The 25,705-nt window shown below is 40.1% G+C and overlaps 1 protein-coding gene across 4 annotated transcripts in view; it reads left to right on the forward strand.

The window, feature by feature from the left end:
- The window catches only part of ANO4 (anoctamin 4), a 448,962-nt gene that overhangs the window by 316,254 nt on the left and 107,003 nt on the right, over positions 1-25,705 (forward strand). For all 4 annotated transcript variants that reach the window (XM_007465342.1, XM_007465339.1, XM_007465341.1 and 1 more), the window contains 2 exons: positions 17,465-17,571; positions 23,786-23,841. In XM_007465342.1, coding sequence (XP_007465404.1) covers positions 17,465-17,571; positions 23,786-23,841 — 163 coding nt within the window. The remainder of the gene's footprint in view (positions 1-17,464; positions 17,572-23,785; positions 23,842-25,705) is intronic.

Genomic DNA, 25,705 nt, shown 5'->3' on the forward strand with positions numbered 1-25,705 from the left:
CCCAGCCTGCACAGTTTTTCTTTCCTCACAAGCCTCACTGCTGTCTCCCATCACTTTCTTATGAGGACTGACAAAGCTTCTCCACCAGGGAAAGAAAGATAATCCATCCTTTTCAGGAGAGGGTAAATTAGACCATAAATTACAGGATTGTCTTTGTTGGGTTAGAGACTGTGCCGGTCAGATTATGCTACCTTCTGCTGCAGTAACAAACAACCCTCAAATCTCAGTGTCTGGCTTATTTCTTGCTCACCTGACACATGAGCTGTGGGCCAACTGAGGCTTTTCTTCACAAGTCTCCTTTCTTATGAGATCTTGCCTGAAGAAGCAACCTGTGCCTAAGGCACGCATCCTCTCTCTCTCTTTAACTGCAGTAGAGTTGATTTACAATGTTATGTTAATTTCTGCTGTACAGCAGAGTGACTCAGTTATACATACATATACATTCGTAGATAGGTTCATTTGTGTCATGTTTTAGATTCCACATGTAAGTGGTATCGTATGGAACTTTCTGACTTCACTTCACTTGGTAGGTAAGGCATGCATTCTCATGGCAGAACAAAAAAGTAATTGTCGAGCCACACAATGGCTCTTAAAATTTCTGCTCATATTCCATCTGCCAAACAAGTCTCACAGCCAAGCATGGTAATAGGGAGAGGAATTATACTTCTCCCCAGGGAACGGGGGCTGTAGGTCCTTGATAATGGGTAGGGATATATAATCCTCACAAAGAAAAGCAGCCAATTAGGAAAAACAATGCAATTTACCTAGGAATAACCCACGTTAGTATTTTTTTTTTTTGTCCCATCACATTTATATAACACAGTAGTCTGTGAGCTCTTTCAGGGCTCAGATGATGTCTTATGCTGTTTTGTTTTGTATTGTTTTAGAAACCTTTTAGTTTTTTAGGAGAGGAAGTTTCCATGAAAGTTAGCAAAGATTCGGGCAGAAGAGAGAGAAACTCTGGGGGACAGAAATCAGACATGGGATTGGAAGTTTTCAAAATTCAACTTCATAGACCATCTTTTTTTTTTTTCTTTTTTTTTTCCAATTGAAGTCTAGTTGATTTACAGTATTATATTTCATGTGTACAGAATAGTGATCCAGTATTTTGCAGATTATATTTCATTAAAAGTTATTCCAAGATCATGGCTGTAATTCCCAGTGCTATACAGTAGTACATCCTTGTTGTTTATCTATTTTATGCATAGTATACCATGGTGGTGTTTCTTTCAGATTAACAAACAGGACAGGTAGATGTCTGCTTATGTGGTATGTGATTTCTAAGAGAAGGATTCAGCCTCTTCCCCTGACCTGTTTCTTTCTCTCCCGTCCTGTATCACTCAGGCTCCGTTCAGGAAAACTGAAACTCAGCAGTTATTTTAACAGAGGTTAAGGCAGGGAATTGATTAGGTAGATATCAGAGAACTAACATGTCACCCAGGGAGCACTGAGGCCACACAGAAAATAACTTCAGGAAGTGAAGCAGCTACTGCTCCAAGGGCCAGGGGAACAGAAGGAAGAGGGTGAGGTTTTCGGAACCTTTAGAAGCTCAAAGGAGGAGCCCTGGAGCTGAGCCCTATACCTCTGAGGAGATGTTGCCCTGGCTGGTACCTCTGCGGTATGGGACAATGCAGTGAGTCTAGTTTGGGGTATTTTTTAAAAGATGAAAACCGGAACCAATTGCCACGATGAGGTTGAAGAATCACTGCTGGGGTGACATCGACAAGGAGAACAGGCAAACAGGAAAGACCCAATCCCCTTGCCTCCATTTTTTTCCCCTTCCAGTGCCCCCTACTGGCAGAACATATCAGAGAGCCAGATGCAAAGTAGAATTGTCGTTGGCAGGGTCCCTGCGCCAGCACATACAGAATATAGAAGAGGGAAGCTAAGAGATAACTTAGTAAGCAGTACACTCCCTAATCCCTGGAATTTTACAGTATGAACTTTAATCGTTTGACTAAAGTCATCCGCATTTAAAATAAAAAATGTCCTTGGGAAAAGTGAAAATTTTAATGTTATTTTTCCTTTATATCCCATTATGAATGTTTATCAGATCTTTTCTAGAGAGTTAAAAGCAAGGGGAGGAAGGAAGAGCCCTAGAAGGGGTACTGTCGCTGTAGCAGGAATAGATAGAGGTTGCCACTAAGATGGTAGAGGGGGGAAAAATGGTCAAAAAAAGAAAAAAAAAGACAGGGATTAAGGAAGATAAATTTTTACCAAATTCCAAATTTTGTAGGTGCTTGACGGAATTTCTAGGTCTTTGCTGATCACAACAACCAAAATAAACTGCAGGAAAGTAGATAGATCTGTCCCTTTGGTCAGCACTCGGACCTGCTCAGCTCCAATAAGGGAATATAAAAACAAGACCCATGACCAAGACCAGACTAAGACAATAGCCATGGATGAGTCACTGAATGACTAATTTACACAGTGACAATTACTTAGGTAATTCAGGAGAAACCTTACTATTGACTGAATGACAGTTAGCACCCTAATTAGTAGAAAGCTAAGGCCTGGGTTATCCTCAATTGGATTTTTCTGGTCTGAGGATTAATTAGGAAATCACTTATGTTTCCAAAATTGCGTGTACAGATTTTTAAAAAAATTATTTCCTCTTCATTCTGGCTCACTTGAGTGGCAGATAAAAGTGATCTCTAATAAATTTAAATATTGCGGTGCTTTCATGTTTCCATTCTGAATATCCATTTCAATTCAGTCAGCGTCAAGCACCATGTCTCTGACAGGCACTGTGTAGGGCTGGACAAAGATGAATGAATCACAGTTTTTGTCCTTAAGGGTTAACGGTTGAGCCCACAGAGGCTCTGGAGTTTGGGGGTCCTGGACCCCAATCCCAGCTCTGCAACTCACAAGCTGTATGATTCTGGGCTTCAATTTCTTAACTCATAAATTGGGAATAATAATAATACCCATGTAATATTGTAAAAAGTAGCAACACAGTATTTAAGTGCATATGATAAATGTTCAATAAATTGGTTATTGTTAATAATATATGTACCTGATATATAAATAGATAATTTTGATATATGTGAACTTTCTCACTAAAGCTGGAGATACTTTAGGATTGGCCTGAATTGTTACTAATTCCAGGACATCACTTTTCTCTCTCTCCTTCTTCCCTCCATCCTTTGCTCCTCCTGCCACCTCCTCTTCCTCCAGAATTATCCAGATAACTGTCCATCTCCCTAGTTCGCTTGGTTCTGTGTATACCTAGCCAACATCAGAGATACTGTTTGGCCTAACATGTCTTAACAGTAGGCCAAGTAAGTGAATGCATATTCTCGTGTTAGGTGACTGACATTTTAAAAATATTTGATTTCAAGCAATGATTCTCCAACCTTTTTTTACCATGACACACGGGAATGGTTACTTATGCAACACACTCCTTTGTGCTTTACTGTTCCTCTAAACAGTACATTGGTTTTAAAAATAATTAGAATGGATTTGAGGTACCTTTATAATAACATCAATTTACTCCCATATATTCCATTCCCAAATTTAGGCACTTTAACTGTTACTAGTGTCAAATTAATTATGACACACCTCACCACTAATCGTGTCCTGATGTCACATGTGGATGAGACTCCCAAGTTTGTCTGTTGCTTCTTTCTTAAAACCTGTCCAAATGAACGTACCAGAAATGCCACTCTTAGATATGTTCTTCTTTGAGAAACACTTGCTCATGTGTATTTTGCAGCATTGTTTATATAATGAAACATTAGAAATAGCCTAAATACCCACCAGCAGGAAAGTGAACCAACAAACTGTAGTGTCCTCATACAACAGACTTCTAAGCAGCAGGAAATATGATTGGACTAGAGCTCCTTTTGTCAACATGAATGAAACTCACATGGTTGCACAAGAAAAGTAAGTTGCAGAAGAATGAGTAGAGCATGATACCATTTCTGTAAAGTTTTTAAACATACAATCTAATGCTGTATTTTTAGGAATACAGCATTTTTGTGTATCTGAAAATATTTTGTTAAAATAAAGACTTTTTAATACTTGATTTCAAAATAGCAGGTGCTTATTTATCAGGGCATGTTAGAACTTTGAGGATCAGTAATCTTTATAAAAAGTGTCAAAGAGAGAGCTAATAATATCATAAACCTACCATTTATGAGCACAGTGTATACATGAGTACACTGCAGGCAACACCTCCTAATCTTCAAACCTCTCTCTGAAGTGGGTATTATTGTTGACCCATTTGAAAGATCAGGATACTGAGGCTTAGAGAAGTTACTTTTTAAAATTCAAATAGTTAGTACTTGGCAGAACCAAGACTCTAACCCAGGTTTGCTTTACCTTGAACCAATAAAGTAGATGCTATTATAAGAGCTCTTGGGTTCATAAAAAGTATTCTATCTATGCATGAGGCAGCTTCTTCCTTCTGAATTGTGAGAAAATAAATTTCTATTGTTTAACCTACCCAATCCATTGCACTTTGTTATGACAGCTGTAGCAAACGAATACACGTAGTTGTTATACTTCATTTGTAATGATAGTTTGACTAGGTATAGAAATCCTTTTCCCTTAGAATTTTTAAAGTCTTGATCCTTTGATTCTAAAACTCAATATCGCCGCTGAGAACTTCAAAAACATTCCAGTTCCTAATTCCCTCTATGTAACTTGTTTTCTCCTCTATGGAAGCTTGTATGATCATTTCTGTGTCCCCCGTGTTCTGAAATATCATAGTTATGTATCTTGATGTGGCTCTGTGGTCATCTATTGTACTGGTCCCTTTCAACTTGACTACTCTTAGCTTTCAGTTCACAGAAATTTTCTTGAATAATTCTTGAATTTTGTGGATGAGTTGTTCTTCTCCTTCTAGAATTCTTATTTTTCAGATATTGGACTTCCTGAGCTGAGACTCTCACATCCTTATCTTTCCTCTCCATTTGTTATGTATCCCTTTGTGCCCTGGGAGATTTCTACAACTTATTTTCAAATTCTTCTATTGAGTTTTAATTTCTGCTCTCATTTTGTTTTAGTTTCAAAGGACTATTTTATTCTCATAAGGTTCTAGCTTTCTAAGATCATATTTTGAGCTTTTTTCACAATTGCATTATCTTCTTAACTCTCTGAACATAATGATTTTTTAAATTGAGGTATAATTTACATATAACACAGTTGTTTCAGGTGTACAGTATAATGATTATTTGTATATACTGCAAAATGATCACCACAATAAGTCTAGTTAACATCCATCACCATACGTAGTTACCAATTTTTTTTCTTGTGATAACTTTTAAGATTTACCCTTAGCAACTTTCAAATATGCAATACAGTATTATTAACTAAAGACACCATGCTGTACATTACTTCCCCATAACTTATTTATTTTATAGGTGCAAGTTTGTACCCTTTGATCCCCTTCACCAACTTTGTCCACCCCCACCCTCAGTAACCACCAGTTTGTTCATTTGTTCTCCGAATCTAGGAGCTTGTTTTCTTTTCTAGATTCCATGTATAAGCAAGATCATAGGTTATTGGTCTGTCTTCCTCTGACTTACTTTACTTAGCATGATGCCCTCGGTGTTCATCCATGTCATCACATGGCAAGATTTCCTTCTTTTTTATGTCTGAGTTATATATATACAACACCACATTTTCTTTATTATTCATTTATTGGTGGACACAGGTTGCTTCCATATCTTGGCTATTATAAATAATACTGTAATAAATATGGGGGCACATATATCTTTTCAAGTTAGTATTTTCATTTCCTTCAGATAAATACCCAGAAGTGGAATTGCTGCATCATATGGTATATGGTAGTTCTATTTTTAATTTTTTGAGGAATGTCTGTGCTGTTTTCAGTAGTGGCTGTACCAGTTTAAAATCCCACCAGCAGTGCAAAAGGACTCCCTTTTTTCCACATCCTCACCAACACTTGTTTCTTCTCTTTTTGATAATAGCCATTCCGATAGGTCTGAGATGGTATCTCATTGTGGTTTTGATTTTATTTTCTCTGATGATTAGTGATGTTGAGCATCTTTTCATGTTGGCCATCTGTATGTCTTCTTTAGAAAAATGTCTGTTCAGATCCTCTGCCCATTTTTTTATATCAGATTGTTTTTTGTTTGTTTTTTTGTTTTTTTGCTATTGAGTTGTATGAGTTCTTTATATATTTCAGATATTAACCCCTTATCAGGTATATGATTTACAAATATTTTCTCCCATTTCGTAGGTTTCCTTTTCATTTTGTTGATGGCTTCCTTCTCTGTGCAGAAGCTTTTTAGTTTGATGTAGTACCACTTGTTTAGTTTTGTCTTTGTTGCCTTTGCTATTGGTGTCAAATCCAAATAAATCATCACCAAAACCAGTGTCAGGGAGCTTACTGCTTATATTTTCTTCTAGGAGTTTTATGGCCTCAGGTCTTACATTCAAGTCTTTAATCTATTTTGAGTTAATTTTTATGTATAGTGTAAGATAGTGGTCCAGTTTCATACTTTTGCATGTGGCTCTCCAGTTTTCCCAACACCATTTATGGAAGAGGCTGTCCTTTCCCCATTGTATGTTGTTGGCTCCTTTGTCATAAATTAATTGACCATATGTGTGTGGGTTTATTTCTGGGCTCTCAGTTCTGTCCCGTTGATCTTTGTGTCTGCTTTTATGCCAGTACCGTATTGTTTTGATTACTGCAGCTTTGTAATATAGTTTGAAATCAAGGCATGTGATACCTCCAGCTTTGTTTTTTCTCAAGATTGCTTTGGCTATTCAGGGTCTTTTGTAATTCCATACAAATTTTAAGATTTTTTTTTTTCTGTCTCTGTGAAAAATGCCATTGGAATTTTGAGAGGGACTACATTGAATCTGTAGATTGCTTTAGGTAGTATGGACATTTTAACAATATTAATTTTTCCAACCTATGAGCATGGAATATCTTTCCATTTGTGTCTTTTTCAATTTCTTTCATCAATGTCTTACAGTTTTCAGTGTACAGGTCTTTCACGTCCTTGGTTACAGATATTTCTAGGTATTTTATTCTCTTTGATGCAGTTGTAAATGAGATTTTTAATTTCTCTTTCTGAGAGTTCATTATTAGTGTATAGAAATGCAACAAATTTTTGCATATTGATTTTGTATCCTATAACTTTACTGCATTTGTTAGTTCTACAGTTTTTTTAGGGGAGAATTTAAGGTTTTCTATAAATAATATGTCATCTGCACATAGTGACAGTTTTACTTCTTCCTTTCCAATCTGAATGCCTTTTATTTCTTTTTCTTGCCTAATTGCTCTGCCTAGGACTTCTAATACTATGGAGTTTGGGGGGGAAAGAGGGGGTTGTCTTTTTTCCTCCCATTTTTATTGAGATGTAATTGACATACAACACTGTATAAGGTTAAGGTGTACAGCATAATGATTTGACTTACATACATCATGACATGATTATCACAATATGTTTAGTGAACATCCAATAGTATGTGAATGAAAGTTACAACAGTTGGCCTCTTGTCTTGTTCCTGATATTAGAAGAAAAGCTTTCAGCTTTTCATCATTGAGTGTGATGTCAGTTGTGGGCTTGTCGTATATGGCCTATTCATAATGATTTTTTAAATATTTCATCACTCTACATAGCCTAATTTCCTCTAACGTATTTCTTTCTGATTGTTTTTTGTCTCTTTGCATTTTTCTCTATCTTTCATGTTAATAGATTTCTTCAGATAGGTAGTAATTTTGGGCTGGCTGTCCATATTTAAGAATAGGAAATGCAAAACTTGAGAAGAAGTTTAGAGTATAAGGTGGGGCCTGTCAACTGTGGGCTTCGTGGCTGGGTAGTTTTATTTTGGAGTCTCTGATGTCCCTTTAGATTTTTCATCTCAGGCTGGTCGGATTCCCCAGAGAGGTCTCTGCCAGTCTTCTGCCTGAAAAGTCAAGGCCTGGCTGCCAGTGTTATAGAGCCTAAATGGATGAAGATAGCTGGGAGTCTCAGATTCCAGGATGCAAGTATCCACTTGATCCTCCAGAGTTCACTATGGTACCCCTACTCCTAACCATGCCTGATGTCTCAGTTCAGAGACTATATTACCCTATCAAAAAAACCAAAAAACAAAAAAACCCTCCAGTACTCTGTTAGAGTACAAGTGAGGATCTTCCTAAACAGCTTTGAGCCAGTACTTATTTTAGCATCCCCTTCAGCCCACTTCTAGAGGTCACCGGTGCCCCAGTTCTACGATTTTATGAGATTTTGTAGCATAAATATAATTTGTCTTGGTTCTCCCCAGAGCGGATTTAGTATTCAGCTTTTTCTGGTCTCCTAACTCTGTTACCACTTGTCGGTCTACTTTTCTCATTCCAACACTTTCTTGCTATTTTCTTCTGCTATCCCCGTCCCTTGAGTGTTACGCCTTTATTTAAACACACATACACACACATTGCTATTCTTTTCATGGGGTTTTGAGAGAGAGAAAAATTGAATACAGGTGTTTAATTTTCCATCCTTACCTGAAAGTCTCAAGAGCAAGTATTTCTTAATTTGTATTTAACATTCAAATAGAAAAGGTGAGATTGTGAAGTACAATTAAAAATGACCATTGGAATAAAAATGTCTCACATTGCTTTTCATTCCAGTAGCTTATCGCCTAAAAAGAGGCCTGAAAATTTTTACCAGTCAGGACTCTGAATATTATATATTTAGTTCAATAATCATCTCATCCTTTTCCTCATAACAAGTATACTTAAGAAGTTAGGGGAATTCCCTGGTGGTCCAGTAGTTAGGACTCCGTGATCTCACTGCCAAGGGCCCAGGTTCAATCCCTGGTCGGGGAACTAAAATTCCACAGGGTGTGCGGTGCAGCCAAATAAAAAAGTTATTGCACTGCAGTTGCCTAAAGCCCCCAAAACTATCAAAATAGGTCTTAAAAAATTAATTGGTTGCTTTGTTCCTACTTAGATTTTCACTAATTTGAGGACGTAATTTAAGTGACGGTTAACTGTATCACCCTTGCTTCTCTTTGTTAAAAAAAAAAAAAAGGGAGGCCTCTATCTAAAAGTCTAATTAAGAAAGTTTCCTGAAATATTTATCTTTAAGGCATTAACCTTCACTGTCCTTTTTGCATTATGAAATGGTACAGTTTCAACCATCACGAGAGACTGGTCTGTTGGTCATCTGCTGCTATGTAACAGTAAAACTTACTGGCTTAAAACAGCACACGTTTTATTTGCTCATGATTCTTTTGTTTGAGCAGTTTGTGCTGGAATCAGCTGGCCATTTCTTCCACTGGTTTCAGTTGGAGTCAACACGTGGTTGCAATCATCTCTTTGCTCAGCCAGGCTGGACAGTCTGAAATTCTCTCCCTTACATGTCTGGTGCGTGGTGCCAGCTTGTGGCTGGGTTTCTCTCTCTACGTGGTCATTTATCTTCAGAGAGGCTAGCTCAAGCTTCTGTATGTTGGCAGTCTTGGGGCAGTGTTCCAAGTGGATGGGAGTGGGTGCTCAGAGCTTGGGCCTCAGCTCAGAACTCAACAAAAATCACTTCTTCCACATTCTGTTGATGAAAGCCAGTCACAAGACATACTGGTCAGATTCAAGAGGTGGAGAGATAGACTCTATCTCTTGATGGAAGAAGCAAGAAATTCACATCACAACGGGATGTGTATATAGGAATGGGAGGAATTGTGACCATTTTTTGCATTCCACTACAGTCTTCCCTCTGGCGTGTATTTTATTCACATTTCTCCCACAGAGAAAATATGCTCATTCCCATTTCAGGATCCCCAAAGTTCTCATCCCAATATGACATTAGGCTCAAAGTCCAGGATCTTTTGTTCCAACATCAGGTTCAATTGGGGATGAGAATCCTTGGAAGCAGCTCTTCCGGTATAGTTCTTCTTGGACCAGAGACCTGTTCATATAAAAGTCAAACCAACTGCCCCTTACGTTTCCAACAGACCGTGAGGAGAGATGGGCCCAGATAATTACAATAGATGCTTCCGTTCAAAATGGAGAGCAACAGAAGCAGAGCCGTTCTGAAATCCAGTGGGGCACGTGCTTCAAGCACCTGTACTCTAGGGCCAAGAAACATGCCTTGATTAATAATCTGTTTCTGTTTCTTTCTTTGCCATACGCCTTAGATTTTTAAATTTATAGAAGTCAATAATGTGGCTATGAATCTAAAATACTTATACAGCACCATCTATAGGTAGTTAAATGCTTCTTGAGAAAGTTTCCACTTGAAGTTTTAAACCATGGAGATTTTCATATCTTGGAGGATACTTGTTTATTTTATCAATTTCAGAAATGTCATAAGGTAGGTATTAAACCAAATTTTTTAAAGCCTCTTCATTGCCTTTATTCCCCCCAAAGTAGTAACACATACGAAGAAAGCATAATTATAAAATAAAACTGATGTTCAGAATCTTTAAGTTAGAGAAAAATGTAAAATGTATCTGTGATACAATCTGACGATCTCTGCAACATTCAGTGGGTCTCTAGGTATGGAAAACACGTGGTCTGATTATTCACTCGGGCCCTACAATAAGGAACAAGGCAGTCCAAGGCCTGCCTGCATTCTGCAGGAGAAGGGGGGCAGTGAACATGTAGATACATCTCTCCCCACCCCTGCCCCAATAAAAAAAAAAAATTCAAAATAAAACTTAAGAAGAAAATAAAACAAGGTAATAGGACAGAGAGGGAGTAACTGGTGAAGCAGGAGAGCGACAGTCCTAGCTAGGATGGTAAGGACGTGACATTTAAGTTGAGACCAAAAAGTGATGCAAAAATCTAGGAACAGCATGGGCAAAAGCCCTAGGCAATAACAAGCTGGATTTTTTTCCAAGGACAGAAAAAAGGGCAATGCTGCCGGTTTACAGTGACCAAGGGGAAGAAGAAAGGAGTTGAAGTCATTGGTGTAGGCAAGAACCAGACCATGTATGAGCATTTAGACCATGGAAAGGGGTTTGGGCTTTATTCAAAGATCGGTGGGATGTCATTGAAGAGCTTTAAGCAGAAGAGGGAAAAGATTTTATTTATGTTTTAGAAGATCATTGCCTCATAGATTCATAGAGAATGAACTAAAGGGAGAAAGAGTGAAATTAGAATAGTCAGGTGGCTATTGCAGTAGTCCTGGAAACAGCTTTGAAGCAAGAAGTGTGAGAAGGTAGCTAGTGGGAAGCAGCCGCATAGCACAGGGAGATCAGCTCGGTGCTTTGTGACCACCTGGAGGGGTGGTATGGGGAGGGTGGGAGGGAGGGAGACGCAAGAGGGGAGAGGTATGGGAACATATGTACGCGTATAACTGATTCACTTTGTTATAAAGCAGAAACTAACACACCATTGTAAAGCAATTATACCCCAATAAAGATGTTAAAAAAAAAAGTGTGAGAAAGGATCAGATTCAGGGTAACACTTGGGAAGAGGAACCCAAAGAACTTGACTGGATGTCAAATATGAGAGACAGAAGTTTGTGACTTGAGAAATTGTGTGCATAGTAGTGCCATTTTTTAAGATGGAAAAGACCAGGGAGAAAGCAGGTTTTTCTTCTACAAAGGTGCAGATCAAAAGTTCTGTCTGGGACATGTTCGGTTTGAGTTGTCTCTTAGACTACAAATGTGATCTCAAATAGACGATTGGACACTATATCCAACGGCCTACCAGCTAGGTTTAGTGATCTATCTCAATAATGTACCGTCTCGCTTTGTGACTGTCTAACCCTGTCCTTGGGCAGTTAAGGCATTATGACCCTCATTTTCCTGACAGATTACTGTGTCTCAGAGAGACTCAGTGACCTCCCCAAAACCACACAGCTAAAGAAGAGCAAGACTTGAATTCAGGTCTTCAGGCAACCTGTACTTGGACCTGGAGGGCACGCTCACCCCTCGCCCAGTTTCCTGCTCCAGTTTCTGTAGTCAAAGGGGGATGCAAGATAAGGACCGCATCATTAGGCTCTGCCTGCATACTCAAAGTGTCGTCCACAGTTTAGGCAATTGTTTATCTGCACTGTCAATATCAGTTAGCTCCCAGCCACATGTGGCTGTTTAAATTTTAATCAGTTTAAATTAAAGTAAAAATTCACTTTCTCAGTTACACTAGCCACAGTTCAGGTGCTTACTAGATACATATGACCAGTGGCTACCATATTGGATAGCACAGGTATAGAACATTTTCATTATCTTAGAAATTTTTATCCAACAGTACTGGACTCTAGCCAATTCAGACTAAAGTAATTGTGAAGACAGTGTAGTCTTATCCTCATAGCTGTGGCCTTAGAGGAAAGTTTAGGAAAAAGAAATGAGTTGTTATCTGCTTTAAAAGTGGCACGCTTCATAAGCTGATTTTATACCCGGCTCTAACAAGCACCTCTCCCCAGTTCACACCCTTGAATGTTGGCGTGTTTCTCATTTTGTCGAATAGGAATATATAAGGAAGGAGCTGGGTTCTTTCCACTTTTGCAGTCCCCTAATTAAAATGCATGCATACATAACATCCATGTCCCTTCCCACCCGCCCCCCACCTCCATGTATAACACCCTCAACACACAGTGCTTTGCACAGAGCAAACAGAATGCTTGACTGCTAAACAAACAGCATATTGTGATACTCTGCAACACTGCCATGAACACGCACAGTGGACTGCAGGAGAACATATCAGTAAAGAGCAAATAACCACAGCTCCAGGAGGTCTGGAGTTAAACCTCAGTTTCACAGCGTTTTCCTTTTCTGTTTCACCCGTCCTTGAGTAAAGGAGGTCGGAGCCTTTCCAGGTAAAAAGCAAGAGCTGCTCTCCCCCAGGGACGTCAGGAGGGTAGAGGTCCTGGAGGGGGTCAGCGGGAGCTTCAGGCTCAGGTCTGTCCATTACTTAGTGAGCAGGGCCTTCCTCATAGGGCAAGATGGAAGCATTCAGAGAGCCCCCTTCACACACATGCGCACAGGCAGACCTTCCAGCAGTTCCTTTTACAAAAGAATGGGAAGATTTGGAGCAAGGCGTTTGGGTTGTTGTTTTTTTTTGTTTTTAATTATTATTTATTTATTTATTTTTGGCTGTGTTGGGTCTCCGTTGCTGCGCGCGGGCTTTCTCCAGTTGCAGTGAGCGGGGGGCTACTCTTCGTTGCGGTGCGCGGGCTTCTCATTGCGGTGGCTCCTCTTGTTGCGGAGCACGGGCTCTAGGCGCGCGGGCTTCAGTAGTTGTGGCATGCGGGCTCAGTAGCTGTGGCTCACGGGCTCTAGAGCGCAGGCTCAGTAGTTGTGGCGCACAGGCTTAGTTGCTCCACAGCATGTGGGATCTTCCCGGACCGGGGCACGAACCCGTGTCCCCTGCGTTGGCAGGCGGATTCTCAACCACTGCGCCACCAGGGTTAACCCTTTCTCAACACCTGCTGGTTGTATGACTTTGGGCATGTTAAAGAATTCCTCCAAAGGGTAGGATAAGGAGATAGATGTTTAGAGCCTTAATCATATAGTTGATCCTCCACCAATTCAGCAGTTTATTCCCCTCCTCACCACTGAGTGTGAAAGTAAGAACAACCTAGAACAGAAATTGCATTTTCCCTTTAAATTTTCTTTTTTCTAATATTACAGGTTTTTTTTTATAGGTAGTACTTACTTATGACATAAATGTCTTAAGTGTGTACAGTGAAGTTTCCTTCCTACCTTCCCAGTCACCTAGTCCTTCCCATAGGCAACCAGTCTTTCCAGATGTTTATATATCCTTCCATAGTCATTCTGTGTGTGCACTGGCAAACATACATGTCAACACATATATCTATGTACTCCTTTACGTGTATATGTTTTCCTCTTGGACACAAATAGCTGTATGACTGTTTTGAACCTTATTTTTGCCCTGTAGTATCTTGGAGATTTCTTATATCTACACTGAGCATCCTTAATCTCTTTACAGCTGCAGTGTTCCATTGTAGAGTTGTACCATTATTTGTTTATCCCCTCCTCTGCTGATGAATTATTTAGGTCATTTCCAGAGGTTTGCTATTATAACCCATGCCACAATGAACATTCTTGTACATCTGTCACTTTGCACATGGGTGAGCATACTTGTAGAATAGATTTCCAGAGAGGAATTGCTAGATCAGAGGAGATGTGATGAGGCTATATGAATAATTTTGATAGACCTGGTCAAGATGCCTTCGTACAATTTGTACTTGTTTGCTGCCCAGCAGCAATGTGTGAAAGCAGAGCTGAGTTTCTAAGCCTGGGTGGAACCCTCATACCTCAGAGACTGAGTACCAAGTCTTACATTTCCCCAACAGCTCCACTTACATGGTGTTTGTGTGTGATTTCATTTGAAGAGGGTTGTTTTGTAAGTGGCTAAGAAAAGCTCGAGAAGCGTGATGTAGGAGGTCATCACTGTTCTTTCTCTTAGCCCTCCAGTTTGAAGGAATGACAGAGAAAATGAGATTGCTCCACACCCTACAAGAAGATCCTTAGACAAGTAACGTGGAGAGAATAGTTCATATGGTAGCTGGAAAGATGGGGTGGGTAGAAAGATTTCCAGGAAGCAGAAATAGAGGCCAAGCTATAATGAGATGAGAGTTAGTCTCATAACCCCCCCCCCCCCGTTAGCTGGGGTTCTCCAGAAGATCTCATTTGTTCTCATTTGAGCCAACTTTAAGGGCTTATCATATGCGAAACCCCGTACCAGTGCTGGAAATAGAGATGCACATGGTCGGTCCCTGTTCTGAAGAAGCTCTTACAGAGAAGACAGTCATGTAGGCAGACAAGTTCTATATAATATTATAGAAACAACAGCAATGGTGACAGCCAACTCTGAGAGCTGATTAAATGCCAGACTCAGGCTCAGCAGTGTTCCTCGCCTCACCAAATTCTGCAGAAACCCTATGAAAATGATTACAGTGCTATCCCATTTCACAGATGAGGAAACCAAGACCCAGGGAAGTTGAGAGACAGTCCCAACACCACACAGTAAGTGGCAAAGCTGGGGTTCAGGCCGAGGTCTGTCTCACTTCAAAGTCTTAAGGGAAAGTGGGCGTGATGCTGAAGCTAAAATTTCATCTCTCTCCTTCATGAAATGGTTTTTCTGCTCCCTTCTCTTTTCGTAGCACCACATTACTCTTCAGGGTGTACGTGGGGGAGTCAGGGAAGACCCCCGGAGGGAGATGTGACCTGAGCTGAGGCTCTAAGGATAAGTAGAAACAAGGAGAGCATTCCCAGCAGAGCAACTCTTGGGCTGATCCCCAGGAGAACCAACGTCCAGGAGTCAGAAATTTCTGCCCCAGGGAGGCAAGTGAGTGGCATGGATAAGATGACAGCCTCTGCAGCCAGACTGCCTGAGTTCAGATCCTGGCTCTGATACTTACTGAGTGACTTGGGTGCATCACTTAACCTCTCTGGTTCTTCACCTGTAACATGGGGCTATACAGTACTGACCTCCCGGCTTATTATAAGCATGGAATGAGTTACCATATCTGGAGCTTAGAATATGGCCTGGAAGCACATGCTCTGTATATTTGTTCCCACTGTAGAATCTCCAGGATCCAGGTAACAACCTAGATGTAAAGAAGAGGAAAACAAAATTGTGAAGTTCACCTGTGGTGCTCATTATAGAGAACTGTTACATGAGCTCCCAAAATGTAATGGGGTGCTATCAAAAATAGAAGGAAACGGAAAACCATTTAATGGAGGAGGGACACGCGCTTTTAGCCCAGAATTGTCTTGTCAAGCACAGTCATGCTTATCAGCTTTCAGTTATCTGAAATTGTGAGTCAAAAATGGGCTTTTTTATTTGTTGTCTCCTTCTTTATGCCATCTTTATTGGTATTAAAGTGTAGTGGTCTGTCTCAAATAAGGTGAAAAAGCAGAGGAGGATAAAGTAAAAGGAACCGCATTTGATGTAACTCTTAGTTTTCCCCTCTTCCTCTTCGATGCCATAAAATGTTTTCAGTGGTTGAGAGTCCGCCTGCCGATGCAGGGGACACGGGTTCGTGCCCCGGTCCGGGAGGATCCCACATGCCGCGGAGCGGCTGGGCCCGTGAGCCATGGCCGCTGAGCCTGCGCGTCCGGAGCCTGTGCTCCGCAACGGGAGAGGCCACAACAGTGAGAGGCCCGCAGACTGCAAAAAAAAAAAAAGTTTTCAGAAAACCTTAGAGAAGATATAAGATAAATGCCGCAGCTTTCTCATTTACCCACATAGCATTTATCTCTCCTCCACCAAGTCAAATTACTTTTTTCTGAGAACAGTATTCTATAACAGAGGACAAGAGAAATGGAAACGAGAGGAAAGTCCTTCTCCAAGAAATCGGTCCATGTGATTCACATTTTGTCTTCATATTCTCTGGCCTTTTTCTCCTTTACCCCAAACTCACATTCCCAGTTCTATTGCCAAGCTAAACCCCATGCTTGGACCACCCTTTCTCCAGGCCAGTTTTATCTCCGAATGATTTGAGCAACACCTAAGAATTCATCTTCTTGGGAAAAGAAATTTTAATAGAGAGGAGAGAGTACTGAACTCTTTAGGTGGCAGAAGTGCAGTTGGAGGGATGGCGAGACTTGCTGAGGAAGGTGACTTCTGAGCTGGACTTTGAGGGTGATGGCTGCTACCATTGATAAGCCTTGCATGGTGTCCAATTCATGCAAAGCACCAAAGAAAAGTTTGCTGAGTTAATAAACTTTATAATTTACAAAGCAATTATACTTTCCCAGTATCTCTAATATTCTACCATTTAACACGTTCTTGGGAGGGGAAGACCTGGCCACTTCATGCTGCATTGTATGGTCTTGGAAGCTCTATCTGTTACCTGGAAAACCTCTCAGTAGGGTAGGAACACCTACTGGGAACTCAGTGTTGCGGGGTGTGTGTGTGTGTGTGTGTGTGTGTGTGTGTGTGTGTGCGCGCATGAGTCCTGTGAGAAACTGCAGAGGCTGTGGGTGGGCCCTTGGCTGAGAGAGCAGCAATCTTAAGTACATGCTCTAGAAGAGAGGGGGAACCCCTTCCAGGAGTGGAGGAACATGGGAAAGGAGCGGAGAGAGGCAATTTCTAGAGACGCGCCTCTGACCTCACCCCTGAGCCAGGCCAGAGCTCATTACCTAACTCTTGCGTCTATCACCCAAACCAGTTTCAGATATTAAAATTCCTGAAAATGACATGGGAGGGGATGAGGTAGACGACAAAAGGAGATAAAAACCAAATGAATTTTTAGTTGAATTTATCTAACGACCTTACTGAGGAAAAAAAAAAAAAACAAGATATGAGGCTTAGCCTTGGTATTAGTTGAAAGTTACTTAATTTCATTTAGCTCCAGCTCTTTCCCGACATAATCATGTGAATGTTCTCAGGAGGCTGAGAACCAAACTGCCGAGATTTGTGAGCCTCTTGCCTTTGGTGTGACCTCTGGGTTCTCTCATGCTGTTCCAGACATCCCCTCTCTGTGACAGATGGAAGACACCTCTATCTAAGTCACACCAAATTATATCAAAGATTAGATCCCTTGCCTCCAATTAATCCTCAGTTTGTGCTTTCAATATGTGTGTGCAGCTTCATCATACACAACAAAGATACTTTCTTCAACAACGCCACGAGAAGTAGAATTGTACATCATATTTTACAAAGAATAAAGTATGAAGAAGGTAAAAACAAAATTGGTAAGTAGTATATTAGTGTAACAAGCTACATTTGATTTGGGGGATTACAGACTCTATCCTTTGGTTTTATTAAGTTGATATCAATTCTAGAGATGCTCATCATTCATAAAGCCTCTAACTGCATACTCCCCTGATGGATAACTCAGAAGTGTAAAATCTTAATAGAAGCCTTAGATTGCTTTTTAAAAAATAGCATGGCATCTCATTTATCTAAGATCATGGAGAAGTGCTCTCAATTCAACAAATATGTAAGGAGCACCCATTATGTGCCAGGTACTGGGTGAGGTGTTGGGGAGATGGGCACTGTTTTCTCCTGGAGCATATGTTCAAGGAGTTAAAAACAGACAATAAATAAGTAAACACAATACATAACATGAAGACATCGAAATGGGTGATGTTTCAGAGATAGACGCCTAAGGGGTGGGGGTGAGTTCAAGCTGAGATGGATGGAGTGGTCCGGGAAAGCTTTTCTGAGACGCTGAATTTGCACTGAAACCTGAATGACAAGAGGGAGCCAGTGTGGGAAGTTGGAAGAGCAGGTGTTCCAGGCACAGGGAGCAGCAAAGGGCAGGGAAGAGCCGTCACACATAAGTACATCCTCCAAATAATCACCTCCCCCAGTAAATAACCTCCACACATTATACTTGGGGCATTTGTACGAGAGTCTTTCCATAATATATTACCAAATATCCTTCCTTATTAAACAGATTACTATGTATCAGGAGGATTTGGGTGGCTTTGTTTTTGGGTATCTCTGTCCCAGTGAGATTTTTATCAATACTTTGAAGAATGACTTATATCAGTCAGGGTCTAATCAGGACACAAAAGCCACACAGAATTTGAACAGGGAAAGTTAATATAAATAACTGACTGTGACAGAGGTTTGGCTAGTAAAGGGTAAGAAGAACTCTAAGGAATAGAACAAGAGCAGATATTAGGAGCAGCCACCACCCCTACAGAGACTCCCCACAACAAAGCTGAGATGCAGACCTTGTTGGAAAGGGTGCAGCTGTGGTTCACTAGATGGCAGAGCAGTTTGCTGGGGCTTCTGTGCCAGGAGGACTCTCTGCGAATCTGCCATCTCAAGCACTGGGAGAAGCTGCCTGGAGGGGTTCCAAGGAAGCCATTCATTGGGAGGTGTTGCACCAGCGTTATTACTCTGTGAAGCTGTTCAGGGGGACACCCGCCCTTAAGGAGGTGCCAGGGCTGCTGGCCACCAGGCACTGCAGGTGCTGGATTCCACAGAAGCTATGAGCTGCAGAAGCCTACTGAGAGGAGCATGCTAGTACCAGGAGGACAAACTCCTTCCTCCCCCATTGTCCCTCCAGTGCCTTCTACTGACAAAGCTTACCATTGTACCACCTGGCAAAGGAGAAATATTTACAAGGTCCAGCTCCATTATTGCAAAGCAGGCAATGAACCTGTATTTGGAGCTAAGGGGCAATAAATTGATAACTGGCACATAGCCTAAAGAGTCTTCTCATCAGGCTTTCAGGTGGGGTGGAGGCTGTAAGGATGCACTATGTTAGTCATTGGAGTCAGATCCTAATAGACCTCAGTGATCTGGAAATCTCAGCCACATCCAAAAGATGGCACTTAATAGTTTTGTAAATGTAAAGTGCTGCACTCAAACTCAGCGAAACAGCTACCCTGATACCGTGTGGGAGAAATGTTGCTCAACACATCATGAAGAGAGATAGGCTTGGGAGGTTTAGTTGAATACAAGTGTGAGTCACTAGTATGCCGAAGCTGCAAAACACTACTTTGATCCCAAGCTGCATAAATTAAAATACTATAGGGAGAAACAGATACCTAGTCCAGATCTGAATACACCTGGAATCATATGTTCAGTGAGAGTCAATGTAGGTGGTTATGGTGAAGTTCAACCTGACTTAGGGCTTTCTTGACTTGGATGGGGCTGTAGGTTAGCACGTTCTCATATTCTCTGCAGCAGTCATCCATCCTTGGGACACATCCCCCCCCCGACCCAGTAATGTCCTCCATGGCCATTCTAGCTCCAAGGATTTCCTCTTCTGAATTCCAATGGCAATTATTTTTGCAGAGACTATTTGACAATCATGTACAACTCTTCTTTCATTATGTTGAATTACTTACTTTCGATGACATTATGAAAATTCTACCAACTAAGGAGAACCACTGTTGACATTTTTGCGTACCAAATAACTTAAGTATCACATTAGTTACTCTTTTCATCTTTATACCCCATTTGTCCACGTGATTTTTTTTAACAAACTTAGGATGTGCTATATATACTTTTATCATACTTTTCTTGGTTAGCATCATATCAGGAACATGCTAGAAAACAAGTGAGTGGAAGTGAAATGATTATGGCAGTAGCTATTCTGGATTATTTCATAACATGCAAATAATTTTTAAAAACACTCCCTTCGCTAATATTGGTAGTATAATACCAGCACGCCTCACAGCTCATTCTAACATACTAGGGTATTGAGAATCTGCAGCTAAAAACTGCTGATCTAGATAATAAGCTCCTCAATTGTAAATAAGTTGCCTTATTCACCTTTGTATCATCATTGCCTAGCACAGTATCTAGCATATAGGAGGAGTGCTTGTTGAACTGAGTTGAAAATCTTTTAAACATGATCAATGTCTAACCATCAGCATTCTTACACAATCAAAGACTGTGTACAGTGAGGCCATATAGCAGTTATTGTGCTTAACTTTTGCATCTCAAAATGTGGGTTATTTTTTACAACTAGTCAAGATGGAGACAGAAAAGGGGCAAAGACAATAATTTTTAAATGTTTTGAAAAAACACGAGAAGTGTAGTATTGTTACTAGTAAGAAATGATCGTTGTAAAAGTTTCTCTCGTTTGATGAAAGAAGGAGAATTCTCTTCTAGAGCCCCAGTGCTTTGAAAATCAGTAATGACGAACTGAAAAAAATATCTGGTTAGAAATAACCGATCTCAGAATAAATTACTAACCCAAGATCAGACATTATGCTGAAAAATATGGAGTAGAACTATAAATGCTGTTGACCCAATGTTTCATTATCATCTTTGGTTTTATAAATAAAAGAAACAACATGTTAGAAGAAAATTTATTGATAGAATTAATGTTTATCCTGTGTTATTGTCTGCCTGAAACTCTTTCTGAAAGTGGCATCTTGCATGAGCCAACATTGATTAGAGATAATACAAAAATACTGTCTGTAAACATGATTTATAAGGGTATTTCAGTGGAGCAAAAATTACCACTATGTAAGTTTTTCAATTTCACTCTGAGTTTATTACAACTCTGAAAATCAAACCTAGTGAAATCCATTTTCAAAATAGAGCAATTAATAGATCAACAAAGATTTATTTAACAATATAAACATAAAATAAACCTTGAGATGAAGTCATATTTTCAAAACTGGTGCTCAAAGGGGAAGTTAGTAAAAAGGTGATGGATTTTAAATATTATCTACTTCTGTACTTTTCAGGTCTGTGATAAATTATCATAAATTTACAAAGGTCATCATGAGAAGTCTCTTATTAGGTCCCCGTGAATCTATTTTTCCCATTATTCTGGGATATTTGAAAGTTATTGATGATATATGTAGAATTCTTGATGGAGGCTCCAGAAAATCAAAGCTTTCTACATAATCATTTATTCATTCATTACAAAGGTATTTATTGAGGGCCTCCTGTGTGCTAGACAAAATACAAAGCCCTATGGATATTTGTATTTCAGATGCTTTTCTTAGACATTTAGGGTGAATGTCAAAGCATCTTAAAATACATTTAATCATGTTACCATGACTAAAAATACCTAAACGTTAATTGACCCTCCATCAATAAAAAGTGAATCAGTGCATGTTCCATTTTCCAGTTAGGCTAAGCCTCTGGGCTCTCATCAGGATCTAAAGCATGGAGATATTACTCTTGATCTGAAAGAAACTTTTAACGATCAAAACATTACACTTCCACCTCTGGCCAAGATGGAGTAACAGGCGCAGGATTTGCTCTCCCACCTGAAACAGTCAAAAAAGGAAAAACAAAAAATGTATGAGACGACTATTTTCAAGACACTGAACATTGGGCAGTCAAGGACAGGGAAGCCCGAGGACAGAAAACAAATGAGGTGAGCCCTACAATTGCCCCAGCTTACTAACAGTGAGATGGTTTCTGGACAGCAACACAGGGAAAAAGAATCCAGACAGAACCTGGTAGACTCCTTGAGTTGAAAAGATGTTGCTGGGAGTCCAGGGAGACCAAGGCAGCCAGAGTTCACAGGACAACATACCAGAAAGCAGAGAGCTTCCCAGAGAACCCTGAAGATCCGCAGAGGGCCACCTCAAGTATTTAGCAGAGTACCGATTAGTACACACATCAGGAAACTACCCAAGGCCAGAGAAAGAGCAATCCAAAAGGATTTCCAGTGAGATTGGAACACCTCTTAATTCACAAAGGATTAAATAGAAATGTTCTGAAAATCCCAGTCCAAAATTCAGAAGTTGACATTAAATTTAAAAAGTAAGACCTGGGCTTCCCTGGTGGCGCAGTGGTAGAGAGTCCGCCTGCCGATGCAGGGGACACGGGCTCGTGCCCCGGTCCGGGAAGATCCCACATGCCACGGAGCGGCTGGGCCCGTGAGCCATGGCTGCTGAGCCTGCGCGTCCGGAGCCTGTGCTCCGCAGCGGGAGAGGCCACAACAGTGAGAGGCCCGCATACCACAAAAAAAAAAAAAAAAACGCGAGACCTAATTTTTTTGCTGCCCACAAGAAAACACTCTTTAAAGACACAAATAGGTTAAAAGTAAGAGGATCAAAAATATATATATAGCACTCTAACCAAAAGAAAGCTGAAGTGGCTATATTGATATCAGACAAAATAGATTTCAGAGCAAAGACTGTTACCAGGGATAAAGGAAGCCACTTTACAGTGATGGAGGAGTCAGTTCATCTGGAGGACATAACAATCCTAAATGTTTATATGCTTAATAACAGAGCTTCAAACCACATGAAGCAAGAACTGCTGAAAGAAATAGGCAAGTCCATAATTATACTCAGAGGTTTCAATACCCCTTTTTCAATAATTAATGGAACAAGTAGACAGAAAATCAGTAGGGGTTAGAAGAACTGAACAGTACAGTACAATTAACTTAATTGATCTTTTAGACCACTTTACCACCAACAGTAGAATACCCGTTTTTTTTAAGTGCATGCAGAACATTACCAAGAGACCATACCTGGGGACATAAAACAAGACTTAATAATTCTTTGACCACAATGGAATTAAATTAGACATCAATAAGACCATCTCTGGAAAATTTACAAATATTTAAAACTAAATATATTTTTAAATAACTCATGGGTGAAAGAAGTCAAAAGGGAAATCAGAAAGTTGCTGTATTCAGTGAAAACACAGTGTATCAAAAAGTGTGCAGTATTTAGGGAGAAATTTATAGCACTATATGCCTATACAGGAAAAGAAATGTCCCAAATTAATGACCTTTCCTTCCACCTTAAGAAAGGAGGGGGGGAAAGGAAATTAAATCTAAAGTAATCTAGAGTAGGTAGATGAAAGGAAATAATAAAAATCAGGGAAGAAACTCATGAAATGGAAAACAAAAAAATAGAGAGAATCAATGAAACCAAAAGCTGGTTCTCTGAAAAAAATTCATAAACCTGTGGTGGACACACCCTAGGGTGACTCCCCAATGTGTAGTCCCTTCCCCTTAAGTGTGGGTGGAAACTGTGGCTTATATCTAACCAATAAAACATTGCAAATCCACATATCCAATACCCCTCTCCCATTTTATGGATGAGAAAATTGAGGCCCGAGGACAAGAGGACTTTCCAAAGTCATCCCACTAGTCTAATGCAGAGGAGTTAGGTTTGTCCATATTAAAGCTTCTGGACGAAAATGGGAGAACTCCTGGTGGAAAATCATCTTTTTGGTATGATTAATTCATCCAGTTCTCTCAGCGCACGCGCTTCTCTGTGCCAAGCACCATGCTAGGTGTGCTTCACTGTTTTGTTTCTGTTTGAAAACCTGATTTTCTAGTCCTTGATTCCAGTTTCCTAGCAGGTAGCAAAACTTTCTAAGCTGTTGTCCCCAAGTAGTTTTGAACCACTTTTGAAAATGTAGATTGTTTTCTCCAAAAACTACCACCCTTACATTAGTCTTACATTGTGATGATTTAAACTCAGTATTGATTCACACTGGACTTTTTTATTGTTATAGGTCTGAATCGTTTGCTTACTAATGGCTCCTATGAAGCTGCATTTCCTCTGCACGAGGTATTGTCCTGCCTTTTCTCCTTCTCTGTCAATTCCGTCTTATTAAATCAGCTTCTGGGGATAGTGATTAATTGAGTTTGTTGATGTGATATTTGTTCAGAATAATTTGTTCAGTGGGTAGTTGGGGAGGGCCTATTTGCATTGTGATATCTCTCCCCCAGCATGGATTTATTTCTCTCTGTCATTTTATTCTAATTGCATGAGTACTTGAATCAAGAGTCACTCAGCATGAATTTAGAGGAATAGCTGAGGGACCCCAAGTCATAAAATTAAAGAGGCATTGAAAATTTGCATGAGGCGCCAGACCCAGCGGGAAAATGTCTCTGAAATATATAGTCTCTGCAACAAAAAATTTTATAGCTAATCCTTAGAGAGTGGGAGGAAGCCATCTTGCAAAGTCTCTAGGAAGTAAAGGATGATAAATAGAAATTAATAGTATTGTACTTATTGTTGCTTAAGATGTATAAATTTTTATATTCTCCTTATTTACTACATGGTCTTTGTCATCTATTAGGACTTTTATAAATGTAACTGTGATTACCCTTAACTCTGTTTCCCCCATTAGACTTTGGGTAATTTAACCCAGAATTCACTTTATGTTTAAAACATGGGTTTTCAGGGACGTAATTCTCATGACTGGTGTGAGATTACTGTCATTTTCATGGTACTGAGCCTGTACCAGTCGCAGTACAACACAGAGAACACAAAGACAAATATCATAGCCCATATCCTCTAGGACCTCACACAGTAGCCAGGGTGAAACTACAGTTAGAGAGATTTTCAGAAAAATCTTCTATGAGAAACAATGTCAACAGCTGGCCAATTAAGCTTGGAGAACAGTTCCAACTATCCACCAATGGCAAGTCTTTCCAAAATATACTTCTTATTTGGCTTATGGTGTTTCTTCTCTTGATTTTAAACACCAGGAGGATGGAGAGGATGGTGTAGAATTTTTAAGCCTTTTTCATTAAGGAGACTAGAGGCTTTCGTCTGAGACCCTATTATAGACAGGCATGAAACCTTTTTGGAGTGATCCTTTTTGTGTAACAGAAGCAAACATTTTGACACAAAGGTTTTCTGGAGTCACACACAGGTGTTTCTGAATGTTAAAGACAGATGTCCCCAAAGCATATCATGTAGTTATTAGTTGGCATTGCCCCCCCAAAAAAGGGTTGCAGTGATGACTGCATCCTCCCCCTGCCCATCCCTTGCCCGCGGTAAGGGCAGTGTCTGAGCAGTGGTAGGTGGACAGAAGTTTCTGTGCAGGCAAGTGGGTGGTGGGCATCTTGCTAAAGCCCTGTATTTTATAAAAAGAGAGCTTCCAAACTAGTAATAGCAGCTGCAGTAATAACATAATCGCTCTCTTGGCTTTTTGCTCTCAGTTTAACTTGATTATATTACTTGACCACATAACAGCCTTCAGAGGCAGGAAGGGCAGCTCTTGTTGCCTTGTTTTATGGTAAAAATTTAAATAGAGGTTTAGAGAAATATTAGAGTGAGTTGGTGTTGAGCTGAGCTAGAACCTGAGTTCCTTGTCTCTCGGGCCTGTTCACTTTCCACTAAGAAAGGGCTTCTCAAGTTGAAATGTCAAAAATTAGTTCACCTCCAGAAAGTACCTGTTCTATTTGTGAAACTAGCATTTCCACTAACTGAACTTAGAAACGCCCTACTGCACTGGCCCACGGTCTCCTCATTTGTTCCATGAGGAGGTTGAATTATATTTGGATTATTGTAATTTTTAGCTAACTTACCACTCTTGCATTCTAGGGTTTTCTTATAGACAAGACCATTTGACCAGGTTACAGCTATGGCTGTTTACCAACTACTCTATCTTGAGACAAGTGGAAAAGAGAACTTATAAGTC

Source organism: Lipotes vexillifer, unplaced genomic scaffold, assembly GCF_000442215.2.
Source record: "Lipotes vexillifer unplaced genomic scaffold, Lipotes_vexillifer_v1.1 scaffold141, whole genome shotgun sequence".
Taxonomy (NCBI): Eukaryota; Metazoa; Chordata; class Mammalia; order Artiodactyla; family Lipotidae; genus Lipotes; species Lipotes vexillifer.